The sequence below is a fragment of the Poecilia reticulata genome, linkage group LG4 (assembly GCF_000633615.1).
Source record: "Poecilia reticulata strain Guanapo linkage group LG4, Guppy_female_1.0+MT, whole genome shotgun sequence".
Taxonomy (NCBI): Eukaryota; Metazoa; Chordata; class Actinopteri; order Cyprinodontiformes; family Poeciliidae; genus Poecilia; species Poecilia reticulata.
This window is the reverse complement of record NC_024334.1, coordinates 19,141,872-19,165,433: the sequence shown is the minus strand read 5'-3', so window position 1 is coordinate 19,165,433 and position 23,562 is coordinate 19,141,872. Positions and strand designations below refer to the sequence as shown.

The 23,562-nt window shown below is 39.7% G+C and overlaps 1 protein-coding gene across 1 annotated transcript in view; it reads left to right on the top strand.

Moving 5' to 3' along the window:
• The window catches only part of LOC103464057 (sec1 family domain-containing protein 2), a 61,208-nt gene that overhangs the window by 31,645 nt on the left and 6,001 nt on the right, over positions 1–23,562 (top strand). The window contains exons 3-4 of the mRNA XM_017304451.1: positions 15,896–16,041; positions 21,211–21,345. Of these exons, the coding sequence (XP_017159940.1) occupies positions 15,896–16,041; positions 21,211–21,345 (281 nt within the window). The remainder of the gene's footprint in view (positions 1–15,895; positions 16,042–21,210; positions 21,346–23,562) is intronic.

Sequence of the window (23,562 nt, the reverse complement as noted above, 5' to 3'; positions counted from 1 at the left end):
TTTTTTTTTTTTTTTTTTTTACTATCAGCTTCTGAGGCATTTCTTTTCCATCCATCTCTCGTGGCAACAATGGGGAACGACGCACTGTACAGCAGATCATTTGCAAAAACATCCTGGCATCGTCTTCACAACCTCTGTCACAGAAGTATGCCGCTTCATGCCTCCCATGCCCTCACCAAATCCCCAGTCTCCTCCCACTGCCGTCTTTTTTTTTTTTTTTTTTTTTAGCTGTCAACCTTTGATTATTGTTGCTCCTCTCTGTGTGGCAGAGGCTGCAGGGGCCCCCAGGTGAAGACCTTGGGTGACTGAACAGGAGAAAAAGACCACAAAGCTTGTGTGCTTTTTCAGCATGCTACACAGAAGGTCAATCATTTTTCCAGAATCTCTGGATAAAACAAGACGTGGTGAAAGCACATAAAGGGTAAGCCATTTGTAACAGGGCTGATAGCCTGGGATAGGCTCGCAGTAAACTGGAGAATCAGAGCCGGTGGGTCATAAATACATTCTAGTTTCTGTCTGTGATTGAGTGGATGTTGTTTTCCACCGGGCCGAGGCGGCTCCATCAAAGCCACGGGCGTTTAATAGACACAGGCATCGTCCATTTTCTGATGTAAGGGTTTATCGAGGTCTACCGTTCCTATGCGCTAAACTCCTTTTAGAAAGGTGTCAGAGAAATCACTTGGTGGCCAGAAATTCCCTTGGCTGAATGGAGAGTAGAGTAATGAAGTGTTGCCCCTCCCACACCTGTTTCTGCATCTTGCTGGTCAGCTGGAGTTACGCTTTTTCTCAAATACAAGACGGCGAATTGGTCTGTTTTGAGATAGTCCACTCAAGTAGGGCAGGGCATATATCGTATCATTTATTGTGATTTTTTTTGTTTGTATAAGAATTCTGATTTACTGTTGTCACAATAAATTCTAATTGATGATGTTTTCAACCCTTCCAAAACTTTCCGTACCGTCTGCATTGTTAGTTTTACCATTGTTTATACAACAAAATTACCAATAAATCATAATTAATTTGAAAGTGATTTAAAGCAGTTACTGTGTGCAGTGTATTGATACAAATCACACTTCTTTATGTGACTGGTGTCCTAAAGACGTACATTACTAATGGGAATGTTTCTCAAGGGTCATACAGTTACCTGAAAGAGAAGTAATAAATAGTTCTTATCACTTTTATTGGAATGACAGTAGTACTTCAAAATGTTATGAAATTGTAAGTCCATATTGTCCACCCCTACAGATAAGACACAGTGCATCTCCTTATTAGGCTTATTGTTACTTTTATTACACTGTGCAGAGAAGAATTCATATTTTAATCTCCAGTTAAGCCAAGCTTAAAATTCGCTCACCTCGGTATGTCAGATGCTTTAAACTGAGTGAATCTGAGCTCCTTTCTGTGTAACATGGCTGATAATTATTATAGTGTAACAGATAATCATCTGAATTACTTGGGAGCACACATAAAGCATGGAGACCTCGTTCTTAGATGTTGTGTCAATCCTTAAATATATAAGAAAATAGAACAAGAGAGGGAAATCAGAGTAATGGTAACATCCTCCATCCTGATGCAGCAGAACAGAGTGAAGTCTGTACCTTTGATCCCAATACACATATGCTGTTAAAAACTGGAATGTGTCTAAAACAACAGACAAACTTCAAAGATGTGACACAAAATAAACCTCAATTTCCTCATGCTTAGCCTTCTGGAGCAATAAACCAGCAAATATCTGCTAGCCTACTTTATCAACAGCAGAATGAATTGTGCCACATTCTTCTAAATGTGACTTTGAAAAGTACTGTTACAAGCTGTGTATCAAAGCATGGAAAAACAAATATATGGTACGAACAGTATTGCAGCCATACTAATTAATCACCTGGCATGCCGACTGAGTTAAGGAGAAGCAATAATTGAATTTCAAACACCACAGAATGAGTAGAAACGATGTTTTGTTAGAGTTTCTGAAACCGCCACGGAGTTTATGACGGGACTTGTTCCAACTCTCCTTACTTCAGCAGGACGCAGCCCAGCTGTGGTTACTCATTAAAGCGTAGGAACTGGTTTGCGAAGCGTCCCGTTCTCAGAACTCCCTGACAGCATTTGATGCAATATTGGAGACCTGCACCACTATGAGCTTGTTTCCTCTGGGCCACATGTGTTGGCCGCTGCAGAGCGGGCTATGAGTGTGGCTGAAATGAGAAGTCCAGGTGCAGAATTTTACCCTCGGGGAGGAAGTCCTTATTTACTCATATTTGACCTCGTCTCTGACCCCCCCCCCCTCCCCCCCATTTTCTTTTCTATAGGGTTTCTAACCCTTCCACATTTTCTGCCACCGAAGTGAAAGTTCTGCAGAAAATATTGGTGTTGACCTGATTTTTTTTATTATCATTATTTTTGCCAAAATGATTGTGAATCAGAGGAGCTCCATCTATATCAAATAGGTCATCTCACATTTCTTCATATCTGACTTCCAAGCAGCCGCACTTTCTGACAGGTTTATGGCGATCTTAATCAGATGTCTTTTAAAGTTTTTCTCCGGTCTTTGTCCGCTTCTTCACTCAAACCGTAAATGTGTCATTTCTGCTTCAAAAGTTATCAAAGTGGATCAGAAAAGGACTATGCTAGAAACTGAGTAGTGTTTGCCTCTTTGGGGAGTAGGATTTTTTTTTTAAATTATTATTTCATGAAGGAGACAATACGTATTAATCAACATGAATATCCATGAATATGTCAGACTTTGCCAAAGAGGCTAATTTTCACCTGTAGTCTCCTAGCAGTTTGATGGGAAGAATTAAAAAGAATTACAATTGGCATCCGTGAAAGCATATATGACCCATAGTTTATAACAGATTTCATTGTAGTGTATTACTGTAAATTACAGTAGTGTAATTTACAGTAAACATTTATGATAAAAATTAAAAATGTGTTATTTTTAAAACTACTTTATTTAAAAAGAAGATTTTATTAAAATCCTATTTTCACACAATGGACCTCTGAACAAGTCCTCTTTAAAATGTTACAGGAACATATAAAGAACTCCTGTGTTGGATATGCTAGTCTACTTTAACCACAAGATGGCAGTCTAACATTGTTGCTCGTTTTGTTACATCAGGATTTGCCTTATATATATATATATATATATATATAAGTTAAATGAAAAATCAAAAATCTCTAATGAACTTTGTTTGCTACACTGCACTATATTTACATTTTGTAATTTAATCCTTTTAGTAAACTAGTTTACTTACCAACATGTAGTTTACTATTTGCACTGCCGCTCTTCTCCACCAGGGGGCTCACTGGCGCCGCTTTTACTTCATGTATGGCTGTTCCTAAGTTTTCCAGACAGTGAACGGCTCTTTACTTGTGTTTGTTTGAAAATGTCTCTAATAGCCATTCAGTGTGTATTTTCAAAAAATGTTAGGACCAACTTCTGATTATGTAACCCAAATCCTGGGTCTCATGAGAAGAAATGTTTTTCTGTTTAGGTTAGGTTTAGTGTTAGGTCTGTAACGATTGGATTTAGTGTAAGGAAGCTGCATAGAAATGATAGAAGGATGCAATGTGTGTGTGTGTGACCTCAGATCATCCTCCAGTGAAAGTATTAGTCAGCAATGCTTCTTTACCACCAGCTTCTGTGGACAGATTAGAAAAAAAGAAACGGTGTGAATAGCTTTTTTTTTTTCCAGCGTAGCCCGTTGGTGTCTGACTAGAATTGAGGAGTGATGAAAACTGTCTCTCTTTTGCAAACACACACACACACTTTGCCAGAGTGTGCCCAAGAACCCATTCAAAATCCGAGCATGTTGGACCAGAAACCCCTGGTCTGGCTCTCACACGCCCTCAGTCATCGCAGTGCTAATGACATTCCTTCACACACATGCAGGTATGGATGCTTAGCAGCGCTCCGTAGGGTCAGCCGGGTTCAGGATGGAAACCTCTTTCCTACAGTCTGCCGTAAAAACCTCTCTCACATCCTCGCTCCATTGTGATTTAACAGCTTTTGTTATTACAAGCACAAATGCTTTTTTTTTTTTTTTTCATCTCCAGACAATTTTCAGCCACGTCATGAAATTCTGTCCTACTTATGTAATGCCTTAATATTCCCTTTCTTGCGTAACAAATTCACAGTCAACAAAGCGACATGATAAAATACCTTCTGGCTCCAAAAAATGTAAGCGTACACCCCGCCTCCCCACACCCCTCCTGAACGTTAGCCGTTAATTAAAGGGCTCCTGTTTCACATGGCAGAAAAAGTCCCCGCTGCTAAACACGCGATCTGCTTGTACGCACACGCATGCAGGCGCCCCACATCGATTTCAGCGCACACAAGGGGGAGGGAGGACCATGGGACTTCTTGAGGCGCACTGAGCCAGTTCAGCCCAGGCAGGCTGCGCTATCTGTCTGAGGGTTGCCATGTCAACTACCTTTTCACCCGCTGTAACACAAATCCCAGCCCGCGCTGATAAGCTCCTTGTGACACACTTTGTGAACTCAGGCAACCTAAATATCTCGCCCAACTTACACTTTCACACACATTTCCTTTGTTGCTGCTCTTGGCAGACACTTAGAAAGTAGAGCTCATGAATGCAGACCAGGTTTTCCAACTACTTTCATGCCTTGTTTTTATTATATGTTATAATAAAATGACGGGTGATTTTTAAAAGGATTTTCTTTTTGAGTTCTGCCTTGATTCTGTGCTGTAGCCTGATGCTACATTGTTAGCGTTTCCAGACATAAAATCGTGGGATTTGGTGCTTGTTTTGGCCTGCCATGACTTTGCTGGACGATAAATTCTCCCAGAAACTTATTGCGATAAACGATAATATTGTTGGGTTTTTTTAGACCATTTTCAATGGCAAAATGATGCAAGAACGCGTTCTCGAAGATCAGTGAACTATAAATGAGCTTTTAACGCTGGAACTGGAAGGCATTTTAAATATCTAATACAAACGAAACAACAGAAGCGATAAATACAATTAATCATAAAGTCTTTATCAAAACTGTCCTTCAATTTTGTGCTTTTGGCTAGTTGAGACAAAAGCACCAGACTAAAGACTTTTCTCATCCGGTTTTTGGTAGAAAGAGAGAGAAAATAGAAAATTGCTAAGTCATACAAGTGGAAATTATTGAGCTTGTTTTAATTTAGCATGCGATTAATTGATTAATTGGTTACCGCAAAAGGCCTACTAACTACTTTTTGATGAAATACATGCCAAAAACAACATATTTATTTTCATTTTATGGCAGATAATTAGTGGTGACAGTAAGATGAATATTTAGTAGAACTGTCCAGAAGAAAATGGCAACATTTGATCCAAACCGTCTCTAGAAAGACAAAAAAAAAAGCAACAACCTGCAGGCATATTTTACTCTATTTCAAAGCACAATTAAAAATCATAAGCATGTATATGTATTTCTATGTGTTGAACCTTTTCACATTTTGTCACATAACCTTCCTTAGTGGGACTTCTGACTCATCTTCAGAGCAGCAAGAGCCAGTAGATCTGTCCTTTGATTTGATTATCTTCATGTGAGAGAATGCTGACTCACACAAATTGGTGCATCAAATAAAAAAGGCCGTCAAGTTGAAAGAACTTATGCTGCAATTGGGCTATTTTTCCGTTCCTTATAGAAGTGTCGGCTCAAACCAGATGTTGGATTTTATCTCAGTGTCATTTGTCGGTGTTAGCACTTCATTTTCAACAAAAGAGCTGAAGTTGTAAAGAATTAGCGACTTTGATGCTAGCGACAAGAGTTGGTAGTCAGCAACTTTGGTAGAAGAATGAGAATAGTCTCATTTTGGAGACGGATAGTCTCATCAACATCAATAGTTCCACTGAATGGGAATCAGGTTTGGTAGAGGCAAAGTCAGTAAGACTTTGCATGAGACGAAATGCATGAGAGCACCAACCAAATTTCTCTTTTAAACTGGACAATTAATTTAATTGTACATAATTGCCACTGTAGAAAACATAGTTCTTTAGATGCTTTATGATGTGTTTTGTCCGATTGGATCACTATTTGTTATGAATATTGTGACGTCTCAAGGACAAACGAGACACTTCAGTTCAGTCGATTTTGCTTTTTGGCTCCTGGGTGCTGAATTGAAATGTTCCCCACACTTTTCAGATTTTTAGTTCTAAAACTAAACAAAAATTCTGTCAAAGATGACACTTTAATGCAAAGTGTCATCTTTGCATTAAAGTGTCATTATTTACCAAATAATGCAACTTTGGCGCTTTTAATGGATTTTTAATGCAACTTTGCACTAAAAAAAAATATTCTCAATCTAAAACTATTGAATCCATAATGAAGTACTGTGCTTATAACTTCAACGTAGCACTTTTATTGTTTAAATGTACTCTCAAAATAATTTCCTGTCATCAAGAAACAATGCATACTCCAAGGCTTCTTTTATTCCTTCATTGTGTCAATTAAGAAAATAATCGTGAACGTTGCAAAAAAAACAAAAAAAAAACACCGAAATCTAGTGCCAACGAACTACAAGAATTTCTGCCATCTGTCGAACTATTTTCAGCTCATTAGTTTGTTCTGACGGCCTTATGAGCTGCTGACTTGCTGAGTCACAAGAAACAAGGCAGCAAATTCTCCCTCATCCAACTTCCCAGTCATTTTCCTTGTTAATAAATCAGCGGCTCTGCTTTGTACACAGCTTATAAAAAGTATTCACCGTCTAGGATGCTTTTTTTTTTTCCTTTTGTTGCTTTTACAAATCAATCGTGATCAATAAAATTTGGCTTTTTTGACAAACATTAAAAAAACTTTTTGACAAACATTAAAAAACTAAGTGAAAACTTATTTCTATAAAAGAATGACAATTCACTTTTGGACAAAAAGTCCAAAGTGATCTTAGAAATGCAAGTCCTGCCTCTGTAGAATAATTTAATACAGGCTGAAGATCGCAAAAATGGATAAATTAAGACTTTTTTTTTTTTTGTGACTGTAACATGTCTTGTAAAGTACACAGTTTGCTTCTGACACACACAGTGTTTTTGGCGGCGTCTCAGTGCCTAATAACAATTCAGCTTTGACAAAGATCAATGCGTACTTGATGGTCCGTGTGGCTATTACATAAGCCATGCAATATTCAGCAGCTGTAATCAACATTTTTTCCATCGACATAGCGCCTTACCAAGGAACACACTGGAACACAAGTCTGTTCAGGGTTTTTTTTTTCTGCACGTATCCCGTCAATATCCAAAGATACTTTGCAGCAGTCGTGTACTTTAGCACCGCTCGGATGTCATTGCGTAACAACTGGATAATTCACAAGACAGAAGAGCCAACATGTTGTACGTTATGAGCTTTGAGGCGGACCGCTGCAGCGTAGAGCCAATGTGGAGAAAAGGGGGCCTCTTTCCCTCTCCACCATGATGTTAGCCCTATTTCACACACACTTCTTTTCCTTCAGACTCGTCATCCAGCACGAAGGAAGGGACTCGTATTACGTTGCGTGCAAAGATGCAATTTTCTCTGCGTCTGGAATCGGTGGCTTTCATTTCGCCCTTGGCCTGATTGATCTACCTAACCTCCGCGCGCCAGCCAAACTGCGACTGTGGAACGTTCTACCGTTTCCAGAAAAACACACTCACTGGGAACAGGCGGCCTCTCTGCAATCACAGAGGATCAAAGTCGAACTCGGAGGCTGCGATAATTGGCTTAATGGTTTGGCGCGGCGAGTCGAAACACAAATCTTAAGCAACAATATCAAAGAGCGAATGACTTTGTTTGTTCTGATCAAAGGTAGAACTCAATATGTACGAAATGGTTCAGTCGATGTGTTACAAAGGTGTTGCATATTTTAAAAAGTTGTGATAAACACCTTTGATGTCGACTCTGAAGTATATCGTCTTTTACTTTTTAACATTTTGCCACCTTACAGCCACTCAGTTCAGTGTATTTAATTGGCTTTGTGTACGACAGAACAACACAAAGTTAAATGTGTTGCAAGCATTTCATATGAGTAGCTAGTTTGTAGAAGCAGCTTTCACTGCAATTATAGCTCAAGGTGTTTTTGACCACCAGCTTTGCATCTCTAGAGACAAAAATATTTTGAATAATTTAATTTAAAAAGCCGTTCTTTGTCTTCGTGCTGTCGTTTGCTCACTGATCTTCTCTGAGACTTTCACAGAACATCTTCAAAACTATACACACACTTCTTAGAGTTTCGCTTGCACCACATTCAGGAAAGTAAGTATATAATTCACTTCCTATTTTACGTTACGTTGCGCTGGTTCACCACAGAAAATCCCATTTAGATACATCAGTTTGTTTTGCAATTTGCACGAATGATAAAGCAGGTTTACCGGAGAATGTCAAGTTTATGTGTTGCACATTTCTGCAGCAGGGCAATTGGAAAATGCTTTACACCATAAAAACATCACGATAATTATGAAACGAGCAATAAACGTTACATTTTGTCCAACGCCATCACCAGAATCATTAAGCAAGTACATATCAAGTATATTGATAAATTTTTCATCTACTACTAATTGAATGCGGCTGTAAACGGCTGGTTTTTTACCTTGTATCAAAGGAACTCAGCGTTTATGTAAGTAGAAAACTGAAGACACTGTGGCAGTAATCACAGTGTCTTCAGTTTTGCGACTAAAGATAAACGCATGGATGAGTTTCTCCAGATCTTGCTGAGACATTAGTCCTTTAACTGGAAATGTTCTTCATGGTGATGGAAGGCTGGCTTTGTAGCTGAGTTTATGTGGCTGTGAAGGTTCAGGTCAGAGTCCATCACTATAAACCACATTCTGGGTCTGATCGCTGGTTTCAAGATGTAATAACTGAAACTGTGTGCTAACTCTGGATCCAAAGATAACTTCAGTTTTGTTTCTGTTCTGGCACGTGCGTGCGTGCGTGCATGCATTTTGAAAAGTCATTTAGACGGACGAGAAAATTAGCAGATGACACATTTTAATTCATGGCGTATAGATGAAGTGGCAACGTAACACTTTTTGACACACTTTCCAAATTTAGGCCGGCATTCCAGCATTCTTTGTCAGTCATTTACTGCACCATCAAACAGAAGACATTACTCCCCTCTGGCAGCAGAAAGGTGTTTCCCCCTGACTGCCTCCCTGCCAAGCCGCTGCTTGGCTCACATTTGCACGTCCATCCTGCTTATATGAAAACACAGAGGCTGATAAACATGTGCATCCCTTTGCCTTGTCGTCCCCCCCTCTCCCCCCCTACCGCCCCACCACAGTTGTGAAGTACGTGGCCTTTTTTAACCATAACGCTGTTCTACCAGATCTTGCAGAACACCGACCACCCACCCGACCGCCATGCTGGTCCGCCAGCCGCTGAGTCAGCCGTCTGACGTTTGCCATGCTGGCATACTGTACCTGCTGTGTGTTCATGAGGGGGCTCCTGTCGCTTTGCATTTCGACTCATTCTTACCCACATAGAAGAAAATCTCACATCTCTATTAAAACCTCTGCTGGTCTCAGCAAGCTGTCTGATCAGAGAGAGATGCTGTAGCTCCTTGATGCCCCGAGGTGTTTGTGGTGGGCTGCTGGGGGGCGATAAACAGTTTGAGCCTCATTGTTCTTTACTTCCTGTGGAGTCTGTGAAGCAGCCCCAGATTAACGGGTCTTGTGTTTTCTCTTAAGCGGGCCACTGCGGCGAATATTACACCTCAACGCTGGAATAAAAGCAATCGTGCAGCCAGCTGTCTTTTTCTGATTTTCTTGTCAATGATTATCTGTACCACTAAACGTATGTACCGTTACGTTTTGTTCTTTCTCTGTCAAAAAACACAAAGAGAATGTATTTAAATGAAAGCTGATTTTTCTTTGTTTTTCTAAAAAAAAAAAAGATCACAATCGGTTCAGGTTTCACATTTTGGATCACTACACATTACTTTTTTAAATTTAAATGCAGTAATTCAGGTCTTCATTTGGTCATTTTCTTTAAGCTGAATACATAAATTGTAAATGGGTTAAAAATGCTGCTAACACATAATATTTATTAGGTGGAAATTTATGGTTCTTAAAGCATCTTCACATTTATGTACACTCATTTATTTGTTTTTATGTTGAGAACCAATCAGAAGGAAAGTTTTTGGTTCTCTCTTGAGGGGAAAAAAAAATCATGGGGTCAAATTGATGACATTTAATACTTCATGTGGTCTCGATTTTTTGGAGGTGTATTTGTCTGATTTAAGAAGGCCGTTTTTATTAAGAAAACTTCAAACCTTAGAGATTTTTGGCTATTTATTCTACTTCATAATGGCACATCTATATCAGGGGGCTTTTATTTCACTGTTATTCTCTGAGTCTTTTTTTCTGCATGTCTTACATTTGTCAGACAGACGGATCAACAGCAACAGTAAAAAAAGAATCTGGTGAGAGAGCAGGCAGTCTCTTTTTTTTTGTCTATGCTGATTATTTTTGCTGTTACTTAGAAAAAATAAAGCTCAGAAAGAAGCAGAAGCAACATTCGACTTTGTTTTTAAAGGGGCAGTGTTATGTAAAAAGGGTCAGTATTATGCAAAATCAACTTTTTTCAGCTTTACGTCATATAAATGTAAAGCATGTTATGCATGTTTGAGAAATCCTTTAATCTCCCAAAGTAAAACTTAGTCGACATCAATTAACATCTTTGTGTCTCATGCAATAACCTTTAAGACAGAATCAAATGTTTTGCAATGCTTTCTATGTGTGTTCCCTCAGTCTGTATTCTCCATGTGACAGCCTCATGAACCAACTGTGTGGAAGCAGCCACCATATGAATCACATATTGACAGGCAGCATCGTGTATAGGAAAGGGGGCCCGATAATCACTTAGCTCTAACCCACCACATCCGTCTCTTCTCTTTCATCCTCAGAAACGGCAGCAGAGAGTTTTTCGTCCCCAGCATTCCTCACAGGATTTCACAGATTCATCTGAGTTTTTCTCTCTCTCTCTCTCTCTCTCTGTCTTTGCATGTCTCCAAACCATCACACAGTATCATACCTTTCCCAGACCAGAATAGCATCTCTGATCAGGTTTCAAAATATTCTCGGATATTTATAAGTAGTCTCATTCCCTGCATTCCTGCTCTGAGAGCGGAGTGATTGTTTTCGATTGTTGGGTCGGGGGGGGGGCGGGCGAGCCGTCGCGGTGTTTGGAGGGTTGTTGAGGTAACCGACTGTTTTTTTCCTAATCCAATGTTCCCTGTGTGTTCTTCTGCAGCAGAGACCTTATTTCCTGTGAGCAGAACAGTGTGGCAGTGATAATAGACAGACGTGCTCGGATCTTTGTTCTTTTTTCTACCCGCCGCTCCACTCCGTACATTCTATTCCTCATTGTTTCAGCGAGGCTCTGCTGAAAACAAAAACACCCGGTGAACGACAAAATGAGACCAAATCTGCCTCTTGTGGGAAATTGTATTCCTGAGATATACCATATATGTCAACTGTGGTTTGTTTTGAGCAATCCTCCCATTTTAGCTGTTTGTGTGCTCTTTGCCACAGGGTTTGCTTGCTTGTCAGATCAGTCCTAAAACCTTTGACCACCATGGAAATGGAAATTTGGAAACAAATTAATGTCGGAACCAACAGAGGCATTACTTTCCATATAAGACGTCAAACTGTAACAAGCTGGAAGGCTGAGAGGTGCAGTGAGCTGCCAGATGAACTTATTTGATTGTTGTTTTTTTTATGGTCTGCAGTATGATTGCGAATAGTTTGTGTGGTTCCTGTTTTAAGCAATTATAGCAGTGAATGAAAGCTCAAATAGCAAAACAGCTACTACCATACATGTGTCAAAATCTTATTTTGATCACATGTAATCTGATTCCACCCTGTGTTGGTGTCAATAAAAACAAATATTTGCATCAGACACTGGACATGAAATCAGCCCTGTCCAGCTTCGAAATGAAAACATACATGCGGCTTGGTTTGTTCGGTATAGCACCAGTCGATAAAATGAAGACTGAATGTATTACAGCTACGTTGCTCTGTTGAACGTTGCTCGGCTGAACGTTAACTCAGACATTTAAAATTTCTGTGTTTAGGTAGGCCTCCTCATTATTGATAGAATACATGTAGAAATGTAAAAAATAATTTCTTAAGTATTTTGAGTTTTGAAAAACCAGTAAACCAGTGTTTTGACTCACACACACAGTGTGACGTCTCCTATGCTCCTAATGTAATAACTGATTATGACTCACTTCAGGCAGACTTGGAAAAAAGATGTCTTTAATGTTGTTCTTATATCTTCTTATCTTGTGCTGTGCTTCTTAAAGAGAAATCAGCATCTGGTCACGTTATTACTGACAAACCAAAACTTTTTATACTTTTGTGTCTCTGGTCTGCATCTTCCTACATGATTGAGATGCGAAGCAGATCTGCAATAATACACGGATCTGCAACCTGTGGATCCAGAGTCAAATCTTGCTCTTTAATAAGCTTAAACTACAACCTAAAATATGAGACTCAGTTGGGCTCATTCTGGAAAAGGTTTTCTTTTTTTCATATAATTCTTCAATTTTCTTTTTTTTTTGCATCTAAATCTAATGATAGAAATAAAATTTGTAACTAAAATTTTACTAATAAAAACAACACTTCCAATAGATGTTAAAAAATTTAAAGAGTTTTTTAAGGGGTCAAATTGGTTTAGTGGCTCAGAATAAGTTTTATTCTGGTGGAAAAAAGACAAAGTCACTGAGTTGAACATGTTGCAGTGACGGGGGTTCAACGCTGTATTTTGTTTGTCCCTAGGAGACGAGCTTGTTGGTCCACTGACCTGAATTACGTTGGATAGAAAAAACTGGTTAGCTACTCTTTTGTAATCAGAGTAATAATCCGTCTACATTACTGCACCTGACTGCTGTTCAGTCAAAAACAAATTGCATAATTGTGAACTTTCTTCAAATAAAAATCTACTAGATAAAGAATGTGAAGACGCTTTGATCCAAACTATTATCGTTGTTTGGTGAGCCACCACCGAAGTTTAAAGTCTTTTAAAGGTCTTTGTCCAGGGAATGCCCCGTTGTTACCTCCCGTTGTGTCTCAGCAGCTCCCCTGTCCCCGCTGAAGGAAAGCACGGTGTGAGTTCAGTACCACACACAACATTTTGAGTGCAGGCCAACGTTTTGATCTCGTCTGAGCAGAGGAACATTTCCCACATGTTTGCAGTCGCCCCCTACATGGCTGAAGGCAAATGAGTCTTGTTGTGTCTTTCTTTCAACAGTTTCTCTTCGACTTGGGGAACTATTGGCATAACTAATAGTTTCCCTGTCAACACATTCTCCTATCTATCAGTTACACTGGATTTTATTTTGGGGTTTCATAATACGGGGTACTGAATGCAAATTCACCCCACTGTTTTTTTTAAATGAGAAAACTATATATTATTTTCTTTCTACTCCACAAATATATGTTGCTCTGAGTTGCTGTGTCACAAAGATTTCCAGTAAAATTCATTGAAGTTTCAGGGGTTTTTTTTACATTTAGTGATACTTTTTTGTGCTCCGTTCGGCTGGGCTGTGTGAGTTTGAGATTTGAGTTCTAGCTGTTGTACGTTGTTTTTTTTCCCCCTCATGAGCAAAGTGTCTGATGTTGATATCAAAGCTGTGGGATGGTGGATGAATCCAGAGTTTTGACATAAACCTGCAGCTTTTCTCTTTATATCGGCCCTTATCGTTTCAGCTCAGTGGTTTGGTGTCCAGCTTCACTGTTTTGATCCACGCGGATGCTTCTGAGTTTCTCTCTCTCTCTCTTTTTTTTCTTTTTGAAAACCACATGCAGCTGTTTTTATCCCCCCCTGAAAAGCAAAGCCTTATCACACTGAAGCCAAAGCTCTGCATACCAACTTTGCGTGAGTAGACTTGGCAGATAGGGCCTGGTTTCATTCCCGGTTATTCTGTTTGCAGTTTATCATTTGGCGTTTGTTGCCTGCACTGTCACGATCAAATAAAGACGAGTAGGTCCAACTTTCTGCAGAAAGGCTCAGAGTGACACCACCTGCTGAGCCGTTCAGTTGGCGGTGCGCTGGAGTCGCTTTAATGCAGGGTTTTCCAACGCAGTCTGGAAAAGTATGTCATTTCATACAAGTAACTTCCAAGTATGGAAAAGGAAAACACAGTTCGGAAAATATTTGTGTTTCCAGACTATATTCCATGTCCCAGGGTGCAGCAGTCTTTCTAATTCAAAGAGCCACTTTCCCCATGTTGCTCTCTGACTACAAAAAAATTATATTTTTACAAGTGTGTGCAAAATGAAGTGTTTTATTGCAAAAACTAGGGAAATGAACCCTTAATTAAATTATTTTGCCAAATTTTTGAGCAAAATAAATCATGTAACTTTTGGTAAGGTAATAATAATAATAAGAAGAAGAACTTTTCTATTTGTAGAATGAGGCAAGCTGAGTGAGAAATGAAAAAGGATAATTTGCCCACTTTAAAATCTTAAGCACACAGTTTGAACTGCAGTATTGGTGCCTTTGTGTTGTGATATTTTATGCAGATAATGCATGAAAACATGCAAAGAACTGCTAAAACCACACTTTCTTACTGTCCTTATAATTAAAAACATGTATTTGTTTTACAAGAGCCACAGCAAAGGAGCCATATGCAAGTATGGAAAAATAAAATATTGTGGAAAATCTGTTTCTAGATCATTTCTTATTGTGTGAAAGTGTTTCATCTGAAACTGCGTTGGAAACTTGAGAATGTCAAGATCTCCAAATAAACTATGATTTCTTTTTTTTATTTAAAGACTGGTACAGAACCCTTTGCATTGTAAGCTGATAGCTGCTAGTACGGTTGTGGCAGTAGCATAGCTGTATTTAAATCATAAAAAATATGGGTGAATAATTTTTTTTTTTTAAAGGAAAACTTGCCATATGCAGCACAAACACAGATAGTAAGCTTACAACACAACATATAAAAGCTTGTAGTTTTACAGTTTTGCTCTTTAATGGTCCGGTCAATAACGGTCAGTCAGAACATGTGGAATAATTTGCACTTATAAAAACAACAAAGTTCTCTGCAGAGAAATTGTCAGTCATCCATGCGTCCACACACACGCTCACCCAGCCCTGCATGGAGTCATGGCTGTTCCTGGGGGTTTTCTGCAGGTCTGGTGTTCTCACAATATGGTTGTGGCTGCATGTTTTATAATACAGTTTTAGCAAAACAGCATTTAGACAGAAAGGTCCAGTGAGATGCTGCAATTCTTAGAATGCAACCTAGATATTGACTGGTGTTATTTTAGTTCATGAAGTCTTTACCTTTACCTTTCATGATCTGAAGGTAGCCTGACTTGTGTAGTGACTAAAACAGAAGAGCAGGACACATTTCCTTCCTCCATCGTTTTTCTTTTTTTTTTGGACACCCATGTGTTGGAGGAGGACGTCCTTCTCTCCCTTGCTTTTCATCTTTCTGTCCTCATGTTCCCTGTCTGTCTCGCTGTCTGTCATTTTCTTGTACTGTTTTTTTTCTTGTGCCTCCCTCTGCTTTCTATTACCCCATCTTCTCTCTTAACATCGCCACTGTCTTTTTCTGGTTAATTTCACAATCTTCTCTTATCTGTCCACTTCTTTAGAAAGATGGGAACATTACCTTTCAATTATATGGCAGCGGAAATAAAGGAGCCCTTGTCCTCAAATGTCCGTGTATTTACCTTGGTAATTGGTTTCAGTGCACACCCAGCTGAGGAAATGGCCCACAAAAGGCATAGTGCTGCATAATGTGGCCTCTTGTTTCTCCAAATCCTGATGTTTTGTCAAAAAAGATTTTCTTTTTTTTCTCCCTCTGGCCACGTATAAAGTGAGTCTGACTCACATTAACTTTTGATGCAGGCTATTGTTTTTTCATGTAAAACTCTAAATAAGTTTAGAATAAAGCCTGATAAATTGTTTTGTGTTTTAGGTTGTGCAGCTGCAGAGGAACTGACCACAGAAAGAGCCCATTCTGCAGTGGGGAAGATGTTTGAGACCCTCCGAGGTTTGAGCCACATGAGAGACCACCTCAAGCAGCTGCGCTCCGTCTACACTGCAAGTGACGGAGTCCACCAGGTCACTGACATTGTCCTAGTTTAGGAGGCATTTTTATTATTTATATATTTCCATTGATATTATTATTATTATTATTAACACAGAATTTTGCAATGGCAACATTAATAACAATTGAGCTATAATTTTTAATTCTTTCTTTTTCTTGACCACAAACTCCCCAACGCTTTTTGTGTGCTTAATTATAACTGGGCTCTTGACGTTGTATGCATGCATTTTAAAATACATTATTCTACCAAGCGATGCATCCAAACAGTTCTTTGCGACTTCAAAATAACAAACATTAATTCTGCAACAATTGTTATTAGTTACATTGTGAAGCTCTACTTTACATATTTGTCACAGCAACACTAAATTTTATCTTCACAACAAAGTTATTAAGAGCCACAAGGTGTGGAGGATCCTAGTGGCTGGCCTAGTCACAAGATAGCTGGTTTGCAGCAGCCAGAAGGGTTTTACATTACTTAGGAGTTTAATTTGTTCCCCATCTTAAGTCATCACATCAAAAACTTAGCAAATTAAACTTTGGGGGGCTTGTCCAGGATCCCAAAAATCCCAATGTTTTTTCCTTTTTCTCATAACCCTTCTATAGTATTAATTATGCAAAAAAAACTTTAGATTTTTTTTTTTTTGCATAATTAATTGTTAATTCTACTGGATTCATGCCTAAAGACATGTTATTCAACTGTAACTTTTAACATTTAAAGGTAAAGGTAAATATTTCAGTCTTTACTAGGATAAGTTATGCTGTATTAATTTGGTCAAAAGGACAACTTTCAATTATTGACATGAGTCTATCAAAGTATAGAGGGCAACTCATTAGATGAAAAGTGCCTACAAATGTCCTGATGTCCAAAAATATGACTAAATGTTCATAAAAAATGGACAGGATTTTATGTGTAAGACACGCATAGAGGAAGACCATTTTAAATTTTAACTGTTTATTTTTGGAAACATAACTGAAAAGATAGAAATTGTGTATTTTAACTTTGGCTTATGCTATCCCCATTTACCATGAAAGAGAGTATGAATGTGTTTCTAATGATCAAAAAGTTGAATTACTGAATTGCACTACTCGGTTACAGTCTTGCTACATTTGAACGACAATGAAAAGCAAGATAATTATTTCACATTACATGTCAGCACCTTACTGACGCAAATGTGCAGCCGTCCTCCTGTCAGGAGAGATCTGTTCATCCGTATTTCAGAGGAATTATGGAAATGACTTGATATGAAAGGAGAACAGCGTGATATCTACCAGCTACTGCCTGTTCTCGAGAAACATCAGAAATCCATCAGCCTCTCCCAGCTGGGCTCCTCTAAGTTGGATATTCTTTGATCCAGATGGCTGTCAATCTTCCGCTCTCTTTTATGTGCAAAGGTCCCATTTTCCTGGAAGTGCTGATAAAAGGTTTTTATGAGAAGAGAAAAAGTCAAGTTGTTCTGGGTCACCAAAATTTGTGTTTTTTTTATTATTATTTTAGTACCGTTAAATGAGGCTGTCAGCAGAAAGGTGGTAAAGGACTCTCCAGTCTCATTATTTTCTTTGTTTGTCTGAATGAATCCCATCTCAAAAGACATGGGAGGTCACTCGTTCACATTATGCTAGTATTGCTCCTAAAAACCTATAGAAATCATTTTATTTTTGAGGAACTCTAAATTTCAACCTCATCAGACGTTCAGCAAAACTATTCATTGTTTAACTTTGGCTTTAGTTCTAATTCACTCATGTAGAGGCATGCCTGGTGGGAGATTCGTATTTATATGAAAATGTACAATTACAACAGAAAATATGATCTAGCTGCTTTTATATTTAAAATAAAAATGCAACAATAAGTCTTCCTGGTGCTGAAATAGAATAATATGTTGACATTTTTAGCAATGATGAAGCTTTTCATGTCTTTACTATTTTGTTTTTGATACATAAAGTTTAGCTAAAATATAAAAAAAATTAAACACCCAAAACATTTTTTCAAGTACTTATTATCCAATCCTTTTGTCCAATTCGGTATTGTTAAAAATAAATCTTCTTTGTGCTCAAGATACACAAAGATACACGTTGGTTTGACGGAGTGGTCCTCCGTCAAACCAACGGAGGACCACTGCTTGGTCCTCCGTTGGTTTGACTCTTACCTAAAGATGAGGGATTTCTCTTTGTCAATAGGTAACTTCTCATCAGTCACATTTGGGGCATCCCAAGGTTCAAATCCTGGGTTCGATGTTAGAAAGCAGTAAGACTGGTGTGCGCATATTTATTTATTTATGTGGTGATTAGTGTTATATAAATACATATGAAAGCTGCTTCATCAGAAAGATTTCAAAGTAAACACACAACATTAATGAAGACATGGCAGCTCATCTGTTGGCACTAATTATGCCGCCGATTGTTGGAGTCATAATTTGAGTCATGCCGGCAGAGAGCAGGAACTGGACTGCGTTCCAAGAAAAGGAGAAGCTAAATTAGCTCCAAGTGGTCAGTGCTGAGACCGAATGAGTCTGAACCAATAAACCAAGCTCTCCAGAGAGACGGGAGGCCTAATTCTCCTGCTGGTGCAAGAACCCCGGTTAGGTTTAGCAAGAAAAGACACAAGAGTTGCATAAGAGAACTAAACCTTGATTTGATCAGCCATGTTGTTTTTTGAAGTAGGAATTTCGTGGTCAAAGTGCAAGCTAAATTTTGTTGCTACTCGTTGCTTTGTTGACGAGTTTGTAAGATGAGAGTCAGACAAACTGATCCTTATTAAGCTACCGAGCGGCGTGCACAGCAAAGCTAACCCATACACTCGAAACCGTGTGTCCAATCTGAAAAATGATACCAAAAAACAGAAAAAATCTTGGCACATTTTTTGAGAACAAATCAGAACAACAGGACTGATTATGTCTTGTACTGGATTCCTACCAAAGACATTCCATTCAGATATTTCTCACTGTTTCTATCAGTGTCAGACTTGGTTGTTATGAGCCATTATTTTTGTTTCTCCACTGAGACACCGCTAACCCCTCACCCTGCTCCCCGCCACCCCACAGCCGGCGGGAGAACTTGATACTCATTTTTTATTTATTTATTTTTTGTTCTGCACGTTTTAACATGCATGTTTGTGTTTTCAGAGGAATATTTAGGCCGCGTCACTAAGCTGTGAGTAATTCTGATGTTGTTTTTGGTCCTGTGGGTGTTTCAGGCGACGGTTTAATTGGACTGCTTTTAGCTTTGTGAATATCCGATGAAAAAGGAAAGGTGCGCGGCCGAAGGCTCGACCTGTTTACGGCTGGTGTTGCGTATGCACATGCAATGAGTCATTACTTTGTTTACTCCAAAATCGGCTTCTGTACTCTGACCTATCGGTGGAGGCATATGTTAGTTTAGGCAACTCAGATCGCAGAATTTCCCAAATCCTAATTTGGGGGCTTGTTGGAATAAGGAAGAAGTGGGGGTGGGGGGAAGCCATCTGCGTGTATTAAGATTTATACGACTTTATATCTGTAGGCGTGCTTGAATCAACAGTTTGGTGAATGTGCTCACATCCTTTTTTTTTAATGAGGTGCGATTGAAAAAGGTCGGTCACGATTTAATTCGGCTTTTGGCACAAAGCCCCTGACGTGTCACCGAGCCTCAGCCTCATCCAGAGTAAGAATGTGTCCAGTGTTCCAGGCCAGCATGTTTATATAAAGATGTCTGCTATTTCAAGCTCTGCCAGGTCTTATCTGGCTCTTTATTGTTCTCTGAGACAGCAAACTTCACTCGTGAAAAAAAAAGCCCGCTTTGAATTCTTGATCCGTCAGCTTTAAGGGCTATAAATGGTACATTTTGTCCTGAGTAGCTGGGTGGGGGAAAAAAAGAAGTGAGTCCTTATTAGTGCTGAAGGGTTTTTACCATTCAGAGGTAACCCATTAAGAGCATGAGACGGCATTTAATGGGAGGTTAGCTGAGGTTCTGCTTTTCAGCTCTACCGAGGGCAGCTCTAACCAATCACAATCACCAGACATTCTGCCCAGAATGTGTCGTAAACAAGCGACAAGAACAGAACAGCCATTTTGTTCTTCCATCTCTGAGAGGAATCAGCTGTATTACCCTAAAAAGTCATTGCAAGCTAATGCTGCTGATGTGTTGGTGGGAAGTTAAAATACTGTTATATAACCCGTCACTCATGTTGCTCAGACACTAAGGAAAATAAGTCAGTGATTCACCTGTTTATCTTGGGTAAACATGCAGGGGAAGTGTTTGGAGAGGATGATGATTTATTTAGTAACACAATTTTTGGCCGTGATTCGGTGCTGAAGATGTTAACCTTTCCCCCCCAGATGGAACCTTCTCCTCACAAACACCAGCAGTGGTCCGTTCCCTGTCCTGGCTGCTGACTCAGTCTGTTGTAGCAGTGCCATGAAATGTGAAGCTAAGATTACAGCTGCTTCATAATCATCAGGCAAAATGTCTGATGTTTGGGTAAAGGACAGAGCGCTCACTCCATCCGTTTCTGTGCAGCCGGCCACAGAAATGGAGAAGACCCTCTCTTTTAAAGACCCTCCCTTTTAAAAGTATCTCTTTTGTCAAGAAAACGCTCTGCGTTCTGTTTAAAAGAAATAAAGTCACTCACTGAGGATCCAGAGGACACTTCCTAACCCCATACGTGGTAATAATCTGTCTCCAGAGGCTGTTATTGTCGGTGTCTAAATGTTACTTACCTGCTTTGAAAAGCAGGAAGTTGTTATTTATGTCAGTACTAGGTCTTGTGGATCTCTATTGTGACGAAATATGCGCTAAATTTTCATGAATCCAGAAATATCCTCACATCTCCGGCTTTAAAACAGTCTCTCGTTTCATATTTCGCTTCCAAGTGTTGATTCCTAAATTGATTTATCCGCTTCGTCGCCCACTCGTAATTTCTGCTTTTAGCCACATCTAATGGCTTTTTCTGTCTTGGCTGCAGAGGTGTGTGAGCTCCTCTTCCTGACGTGACTCACAAGTCAACAGGCTGTTTGGCCGAGATGAGCTGTTTATAACTCTGTGGGGAGATATTTTACACAACACTACGAAGCGGACGATGAGCACAGAGTGAAGAGGGGAAATCAGGCTTCGTATTAATCGTATACAGAGAGAGTTAATTACGGCTCTCACCGCTTGAAGTGTTGTTTTGGTCCGTAACCGTCCTTCCCGTGTGTTTGCATTCCCTCCAGGCCTCGTACCGCCCGTTCCTGCGACAGGTCCTGGAGGAAGTTTTCCACCCTGACCGACCCGAATGCCCCGACATCGAACACATGTCAGGAGGGCTGACGGACCTGCTGAAGACCGGATTCAGCATGTTCATGAAGGTTAGACGCTGCCATCTGAAGGTCTGTTTGTGTTTTACAAACCTTTTCAGGAACGATAGGGTCGTTTTTTTCCCCATCCCCTGTTTTTTCCACCACAGAAATCACAAACAAGTGGGTAGAAATTGATAAGAATAAATTATTCTGTGTTTTCCTTCCATCTCTTTTAGCTAGTTGCAAAGCTAAAGCTAAAGGAAATGACGTTAGGAAACACCCTCAAAGCTGAGGGTAGAGGATATGACACACCAGGGAACGCCCTCTTTAGGGCGTAGCTTAGAGACAGGCTAACAAAGGAAGTTACCAAGTGTTACTTGTTGCCATTTTGTCCTGTTGACTCCTAAAGGTAACATGAGAAATTGACCAGCTGTATTTTGCTATTAATAAATGGAACTCATGAATTTAACTCACCAACTTTTCTTCAGCCTCATACGTCAAGAACTCAGCATGGAGAACGGATAAATTCTCCACAAAATCTTAAATATTTCTCACTTCTTCAATATTGTCACCTTCCTAAAATAATGACCAAAGTCATTTCTTTTCCAAAAGTTTTTTTTTTTTTTTCTTATATCATCTTTTGGCAAAAACCAAAAAAAAGAGGTGGTGATATTATCAGCAAATTGTTTCTGTCAACACTCAGTTTATTCCCTGCCTGAAGTTAATATTTTCTATTAATCTTAAATTTTGCAACAAAAGTTTTGGAGTTTCGTTTGCAAGCACAACAATTTAAGCTCTGCTATTCCAGTGGATGGAAATCTTCCTCCCCAGATCGGAGCGACACTCACGCATGACTCGGATCGCTTATGTTGTTCTGCATAAACGGCACGGCTTTTAGACCCACAGTACAAAAAACAACAACAACAAAAAACAAAAAAACAGGCGAGTTTTTTCTCTCAAAAAAGTTCTGGGAGAAAAAACAAAAAACTTTCAGAAACCTCTTGTCAAAACACACCTTGATAAATACTTCCTATTGTCCAAAAAGTGGCTTCCTTCCTTTACTGTAGGAACATGACCTGAGTCGAGTTCATGAATTCATTGTACAAAACAAAGTCCAGGGCTAAACCCTGGCCAGGGGACGTATTATTAAAAACGTGACACGTTCTATATTAACTCAGAAGAAAAGCACCGTGCAGGCCGGCCTTTTCACCGAGATCACACTTTATTGGACCAACAGCCACGTGTCTCCACATGGAGTCCCCAGCTGCTCCTTTTCAAAACGCTGCAGCTGAAGGGCCTCCCAGCTGAGAAAAAGCCCCGAATCGTTACTGAACGTTCACGTCTAAAGGCTCGTATGGCCCTGAAACAGACTGGTGATCATGTCAATGTCTGTGGTCCATTTACAAATGGGGCGGTGGGGGGTTTGCTCCACATTCAGTGACTTACGAAAGTATCAACCCCTCTTGACCTTTTTCATGTTTTTAATGTCACAACTTTAAAAAAAACAAAAACAAAGTTATGTTTGATCATTTTCCAGATCCCTGAATGTAAAACTTTTGAAAACCTTCCACTTCACTCTGGTCTGCCACATTTAAATCCCAATTAAATAAAGTACAGTCTGTATTTGTAATGTGAAAAAAGCATCGTGGGTGAGAAACTCACCCAGTAAGTCAATGTCATAACCGTTCAACACTCTAATCCCTCTTTTTTTTTAGTATTGTGAATATGTGATAACTCTTTTCTCTGTGGGAGAAAAGAAACCGACTACAGATGGAGGCGCTGGCGAAGGCTGCCTTCTTCTAGATCATAATTATAGTTGAGGATAAAACAAAATAAAGAACCTCGACTTAACAATTACACAAGTGAGCAGAGCCGTGGCCTAGTTCCACACTTGTTAGGAAACTTGGCGTGAAAAGTGGCAACTCAGAGCAACCAGAGCCATAAACCTGAACTCGAGGCGCACGCACCCTCTTTACGCAATAAAACACCGCCGTAAAAACCTCTATTTTTACCCAAAGCGCCCGCTGCGAACACAGTTTATACGACTGAAGGCCGGACCCCGCTGTCTGAGCTCCAGCCCCACCGACGGCCTGCGCCGCGTCTCCGACCACAACTGTTTGTGCGCGTCTGCTGTGGCGTGTTTAGTCTCCGTTGAAACAAAGTCCCACTCTGTCCCGGGAGTCTGACTCCTATGGCTTCGCTTCGGCTGGCGCGTGTTTAAGTGTTAAAGGCTTCAGCGAAAGGTCAGATGAGTCCCAACGCACTGTTTGGACACCGGCGTTATTG